This window comes from Palaemon carinicauda, chromosome 24 (assembly GCF_036898095.1).
Source record: "Palaemon carinicauda isolate YSFRI2023 chromosome 24, ASM3689809v2, whole genome shotgun sequence".
NCBI lineage: Eukaryota > Metazoa > Arthropoda > Malacostraca > Decapoda > Palaemonidae > Palaemon > Palaemon carinicauda.
The window spans coordinates 39,490,977-39,498,552 of NC_090748.1; the positions used below are offsets into that span (position 1 = coordinate 39,490,977).

At 36.3% G+C, this 7,576-nt stretch overlaps 1 protein-coding gene across 1 annotated transcript; it reads right to left on the reverse strand.

The window, feature by feature from the left end:
• Nucleotides 1-4,119: 4,119 nt before the first annotated feature.
• Nucleotides 4,120-5,328, reverse strand: LOC137618337 (uncharacterized). Its single transcript, XM_068348505.1, has one exon. It carries the CDS (start codon nucleotides 5,326-5,328, stop codon nucleotides 4,120-4,122), a length of 1,209 nt encoding a protein of 402 aa, XP_068204606.1.
• Between the last annotated feature and the right edge of the window lie 2,248 nt (nucleotides 5,329-7,576).

Genomic DNA, 7,576 nt, shown 5'->3' on the forward strand with positions numbered 1-7,576 from the left:
GAAAGACGTGTGCTAGGAAGGTACACCCTTCCAGTTTATTAGCATATCATTAAGAGTGCGAATTTTGGGACTAAGCTCTATTAATTGACCTAGCTGACTCTTTTGTCGATTTATTATCTAAAGAATTCAAGAGCACTTGAAATAGATACAATTTGTGATAAACTTTTAGTTCCTTTTATTCAATGAAGATTCTGGAAAATGGTTGCTTATGATTATTACATTTTTTTCTTACAGATCTTCGCATAAACTACTGAGAACGAAAGTGACTTATATCGGCTGCTAAAACTAGGCAATAGAAACTATAGTTCATTTCTTTTAGCAAGGCAGATTTGCACCGACTTGCAGCGGTGCCCTTTTAGCTCGGAAAAGTTTCCTGATCGCTGATTGGTTGAAATTATCTTGTCCAACCAATCAGCTATCAGGAAACTTTTCAGAGTTAAAAGGGCACCGATGCTAGTCGGTGCAAATATGCCTAGCTAAAAGAAATGGACTTTAGATGATTTACTCCGACAACTTCTATCTTACAAATATGTCCACGAAATAACGGAAATAACATACAAATTTGAAGATTCATTAACTAAAAATTGGTATAATTGATCCTGGATGTACACATGTCAATGGATTATCTATCATTCTTAAATTAAAAAAAAAAATCGAGCAAATTTCGAAAACATCTTATATTTATTCTTTTTTAAAGCCCAATATACATGATACTTACAATTATATGTTGTTAGTCATCCCAGAGCTACAAAAGTTGACCAAAGTCCCAACCCGTCTTTTTCCCCTACCCTAGGGAAAAGCGCTTATTAGTTTTCAATCAGGGGTCAAGAAAAGACCCTCATGATCCTAATGCCAAATGCAGTTGTTTTACTCTTCCTTGATGTTTCTTTTTTCATTTTTCATTTCAGGAAATTAATGATTTCACGTCTTGAAGAGTTCAAGTAAAATGTTTTCCTGAGCAGTCAAACGAAGCCATCTTGTGTCTTTACCTCAAAAAGTTGAACATTCATTTATGTGTTCCCGTTTAATAGATTACGGCAATTACAGAATATTATCAATGAAGAATATCACACACACACACATGTTAAAAATTGTTTAATTAACGTTTTTCTTCCTTTTCATGTTGCTAGTTGGTTAGCTAATTATATATTCTATTGTTTATTAATTTTCTTTTTGGGTAAACCTGTGTTAACCAGTGATAACTTATGCATTATTATTACTATAACTAAAGGTCATTTACGCTTGAAGGGAAACCCTTCATATTGTATATTTTCGTTTTGACGGTAAATCCTTTGAAGTGTAAACTACTTAACGACCCTTTCGGAACTATCTGCTGGTGGTCTTGTTATTTACAGTAATACGAATACTAAAGGAAGCATCGCCAGCAGAGAAAAAGACAGTTGAAAGAAGGTTTCCCTACTGGTCGGACGGCTGGCTATTAGAGGAGTAATAATATCCAGAGGTTGTCGAAGTCATATCATGGAGGAGTAACATATACTAGCTTTTCTCCACCATTCTGCACAAGACGAGACCAGCCATAAGCGTCGTAACATCTGGACACTATCTTCGCCGAATTTCCGAGGAATAGAATTGATAATGTACGTCATTACGAAAGATATGCTGACTTCTAAAGTGATTCCCTGTCAATTTGTTTATCGTGGATAAATGTTCCCTTACTCGATTCCCAATTAATAAACCCTCTGGATTTGGTATTTAAACCTTTCATAATTTATCACTGCTGTAACTTTGCGTGTTACCATATGAAAGTTTTTAGGATTAGAGGAAGTTTTTACTTTATTAGCCAATGTTTAATTTACACCGAAGTTTTTGGATCATTAGGCCTTTCCTGGTTAGGTGATTGCCACGTTAAATTGGAGGTAGAATTTGTAGGCTATATATTTTTTATTGCTCAGAATTCAAATTAATTGTAAAGTTAACTACAGAGTTTAGTGACTTGAGTGAAATAGCAGAGCTTGCACCTTTACCTTAAAAACCTTATTTATTTTACTACAGTTATTGAATTGAGTGATTTAGCAGAACTTGCCTTTACCTTTTAAAAACTCATATTTCGTTTATGTCCTCAGGGTTTCTTGAAAAGCGAGGAGGGTAGGAGAAGGAAGACACATACCTGTAGTTACTTCTGACACAGGAAAATCCTTCTCTCTGACAACAAGCCCACCAGCAACCAGTTCTAAATTTAACTTCATATGGAAGTTCAACCTTTCATTAAAGTGAACATTTTTTAATGGACTTGTTTTATTCCTTCCGTCGTACAATTTTCAAGATGGCGCCCAACGTGGGGCTCGAGTAAGAAATTTGGTTGCTGGTTGGTCTCGTTTAGTGTAGGATTGGTGGAGAGAATGACGAAAGTACGAGAATTTTCGAATTTATCAGTGTTAAAATTTTGTTTATAATTGACGGTGTCCTTGAATTTTACCTAGTTTAAATTCTGGTTTTGGTATTGTCATGAAACTCAATTCTAGGACATTCTTATGTTAGAGATTTGGAGCTTAGGGTTAATAGCTCAACAATTGTAGTTGAACAGATATCTTTTGATGTTCAGTTTCTTGGTTTTCTTGGTGCCACATTTAATTATTTTTTTAGTAATCTAGCTCTCCTAGAAGACGTTTTCACATATAACCCCGATTATTTGTTGGTAATTTTAGGAGGTAATGATTTGAAGACTCGTGTAAATTTGTCAGTGGTAAAGAATAATTGCAAAGAATTTTACAAGATTCTGAGATCCAGGTTACCAAGATCTTGTATAATCGCATCTCAAATTGAAATCCGATTTTATGAAAGGAGAAATCGGTTTGATAGCCCATGCGTGGAAGAATTCAAGTTAATGAGGCGTTATCTTAATAAATTTATTAATAAGTGTAGTTTCAAGAATTATTTGTTCAGAGTAGAGGGTCCATGTAGATTAGATAATAGGTTATACAGGGACGCCGCACGTCTAAACTCTGTTGGGTTAGATCTTCTCTATAGATTGTTCTGTGATTGTCTGAAATATTGTTTTAATAGCAATCAGCAAAGATGTCGGAATTATCGCTTTTGATAAATTCTCGGAAATATATCCGCAGTCAAGTGACTAAGATTGTAAACTGGGTACAGAAGTTAACCGGCGATCACTTATCTCTAAATTTCATGGATTTGCTGAAGACTTGAATGATTATGATTCTAAAATAGCTAAGTTATTATGGGCAAAAGAGGAAGATGAATCAAAATTGAATATTGATTTGGAAGCTTGTGAGAGATACTTAGATAAAATAAACTTTTTTATAGCTACCCTTGAGGCTTATATCTACTCAAAAGAATCCAAAATAGTTAACATATAGAATCTTCAATAAATATGGAAACCTAAACTTACCCTAATTTGGTTTGCATATTACCAGGTTCTTTAACAGATTTTCAAGGATTCTTTTCTCTTCCTATCATTCAATATATGGAGACATTGCGTTTGTTTAAATCATTATTTGACCAGGAATAAAAATGTTCACATTTATTACCAATTCTTAACTATTCATTGTAACATTTCCTAACCGGCAACCCGAAGTACAGTCTTATTTTACAAATGTCTGTCAGTAACGATATCTAACGTGCATGCATGCCCTTCAATATCACTAACATAACAAAACACTTATAAAACCTTGACTTAGCTTTTAATCCATGATGGTTAGAACTCTCTTGGTGGTGTGTTAATTTATCTCTCCCCCGTTGAGATACCGCAGAGTCACCATGACCCAATTCGTAACAGAGCTATATCGGTACTAGCTAGTTTTATGCTACATTACTCAAAGACGACTGAGATCCACGCATGCGCGACCCGCATTCGTCGAAACAAACTTTAACAACTCTTTAACGATTGCTTAGAGTCAAACAACTATTTAATATATTTTGCCTTAAAAAAAAATTTCGACAAAAAGAAATATCATATTATTACAAAATAATTCAATACAACAATTATAATTTTCTACGCATCTAACATTGCATAATGTTCATAATATTTCCCTTACAAAATAAAAAATAAATGACTGTTTACTGGTCTTTTTTTATACACTATCGTGATTTCATCGTAAGTCACGATACACTCCCAGCAAACAGAAACAATATTTACAGTTATAATTGTCCCGCTTGAATGAGGGCTCTTCTCGCGTCAGTAGCCACCTGTGCTGTTTTCCTGCTCAGCCGGGTGCTTTTGTTATCAGTTTTCTCAGATATGACAACGTCAGTCTCTTGCCATAATTGCAAAGGATATAGCTTGACAACAGGTCTCATTACTTGACCTTTTGGGGTTTTTAAAGTAACCACGCGCAAGACATCATCCGGTCCCACGTGTAATTTGACAATTTGACCAAACTTCCAACGACTTCTTGGTCCTTCATCGTGTATCAACACAACATCTCCCATTTTGGGCCAAGATTCGTGTCTGATTCCTACCCGATGAGTTTCTCTGAGAGAAGTTAAATATTCTCTCTCCCACCTTTTCCACAGGTCATCACTTTTTTTTGTAATGTACAAAAATCGCTTTCCAACATCCTTATTTTCGCCATACAGAGGGTCCTTAGTTTCATCTTTCCAATCTATGACTTCCCTAGGGAAAGATCTCAATCTACATCCTAGAATCAAATGATTGGGCGTCAGAATATCCAACTGGTTAAGATCTCCCGATGTATAACTTAAGGGTCTGCCATTAATAATTGCTTCAAGTTCAGTCACAACACAGGAAAGTTCACTAAAGCTGAGAAAGGCCTGACCTATTACTTTCTTTAGACATGTTTTCAAAAGACCAATCAAGCTTTCCCATATAGCTCCAAACCAAGGTGCTCTGGCTGGTATGAACTTCCATTTACATTCGATAGCATTCAGGTGTTCTTGCACTAAGGAACTTTCTGCCATGTTTTTCAAATAAACTGAAGTCGATACAAAGGTAGTAGCATTGTCACTTAGCATTAAAGAAGGAAATCCCTGACGGCTACAAAACTTTCGGAACACCATAACAAACGAATCGCAGGACAGATCTTTTACTAATTCAATATGGATTCCTCTAGTAACTGGACAAGTAAACCACACAATATAGGCTTTTTCAGGATTTTGCTGTTTCTCCTTAGTTAACAACGCTCCTGTATAATCTAACCCCGTAACGCTAAAGGGTTGTTTTCTCTGCACCCGAAATTCTGGCAATGGTGGAGCAATATTCACACGGTAGGGTCTCCATTGTGTTTTCTTACAGATTATACAATGATGAATTACACTTTTGGATAATTGGCGAAGCTGTGGTACCCAATATTCCTGTCTCACACTTGCCACGGTTGCATTTACTCCCATGTGAGCTTGTAAACAGTGATGCACCCTTACTATCAATTTTGTGAGAAAACAACTTTTCGGCAGTAAGATTGGGAATTTTATTTTCGCCGCCTGTGCGACATGTTCCAATCTTCCTCTGCATTTTATAATTACTTCCTCCAAGAAGAGATTCAATTGTACTTATAAGGTAAATTTTGAAACTTTACCCCTTTTTCCAAAGCTTTATATTCCTCCGGAAAATGTTCCTTTTGTAAGAGGATAATCATTTTATTTTTAGCTTGTTGAAGTTCTTCCAGCGTTAAACTTCCAATTTTTCTACAGCCAGTTGATTTGCAATTGTGAATAAATCGCCTCATCCAAGCTATAGTTTTACAAAATTCATCCACTCTACTAAATCTTTCCCAGTTCAGCAGATGGGTTTTTTCACTGTTCCCTACAAGATCGACTTGAATAACTTCATCCTGTGCTTGTGCTTCTTTCACCCATGTCCTGTCAATCGGATAGATGTGGTTTTCTGATTTTAACCAGGGAGGTCCCTCACACCAAAAGGAGTTATTTCTTACTTCTTCTGTCCTTTTTCCTCTAGTAATCCAGTCGCTAGGGTTTCCTGAAGATGTGACGTAAGAAAAGACGATCCCCGTAGTTATAGAGTTAATTTCCAATACTCTATTTTTCACAAATACTGGCAAATTATTCTTTGTCACTAACCATCCCAGGGCAACTTTACTATCAGACCAAATTATTATTTTCTCAAATTTATTTCCTTGTTAGTTGCTAGCTTTAACACAGTTACCTGGGTTTCCTGCACTGGAGGGGCATTACAGGACCCTGTCACAACATATCCAAATATGGTAGGTAACAATATCAATTTTCCAGTTTTTCTGAATCCGGGGTGTAATATGTTATAGACATTGTCAACGCCTACCAATATATCAATGGGTGCTTGCTTGTCCACAGGCCGATCGAAATCCTTGTCCGCTAGACAAATTTTGGTTTTACACAACGTTTTCAAATTTCGTTTAACGTTGAATTTCTTAGCATACTCTGGTAATTCACCCACCACAATACAATCCATAATAATCAATCTACCCTTATAAGGTATGGAAACACTAACCGTCTCATACTCGTTCACAGGTTTGCTTGTCAAATAACCCCTTAAGGCAATTTTTTCCGTGCCTTTAGATCTATGCTGTGCGTCCTTAAGTGCTTACCTCCTGATAAAGGTTCGTTCTGCACAAGTGTCCCATAATCCACGAAGGCGTACCAAATGTCTTCCTCTACCTTTTAACACAATTGTGACTGTTGGTAAAATTGACCTCTGCTTGGGTTTCTGACCCTGATCACTTACGGAAAGTGTTCGAACCTGCACACCATTATTATTAGGTATATTTGCTGATTTATTTGTTGATTTACTTGGTTCGCTGGTTTCTTGTTTATCACATAATACACGATGATGTTTTAATCTGCATTCGTTTCCATAAATTTGCTTCTCACAATCTACACTAAATTGATTATTCGATGCACACACAAAACATAATCGTAAAAACCCGAGACGACTCGGTTCCTTATCCCTACTGGCATAAGTTTTACACTGTGTCCACCAGTGTTCGCCTTCACACAATGCACATTTTCTTGTGTGTTGAGAACTAAATTTAGTCACATTTCCTTTGTTCTTAGGTCTAACAGATTGTGATTGATTCACTGTAAACGTAGATATTGTTGATAAAGTTCCAGGTTTACTTACATCCGTTGAGACGAAAGATCTTAGATTGTGAATTTCTTCTTCCAGATATTTCTTAAATGTATATAATACAAGCCAATCATCCCCACTTCTGCGTTTTACAGTTTCACTAACACTCTTAGGCAACTTACTATGAAGCAAAATAGTGTAGAGCTCATTCAACTCCAGGTTTTCACTCTCTAATGATCTGATCGAACATTCAAAATTTGCTCTGAATGATTGCAATGCTTCTGAATCAGGAGATGGAGACTCCATTTCTAGTAATCTCATCCTTTTTCCCATATGTGGTTCTGAGGAGAGATATAGCTTGTGAATAATTCGCAGCTTCCAACTTAAATCCTGAAATCAGTTTTAGAGCATCTCCTGTGAGCAAACTTTGCAGATACGAGAATTTCTGAATCAGTTCTAAATCCCCTCGCTGGTGTACCGACACATTGTATAATTCCCAAAAGGAATTCCACTCCAACACATCTCCAGTGAGATTTGGGAGATCCAACTTAGGCAATCTAACATTAGTCTTATGTGTGG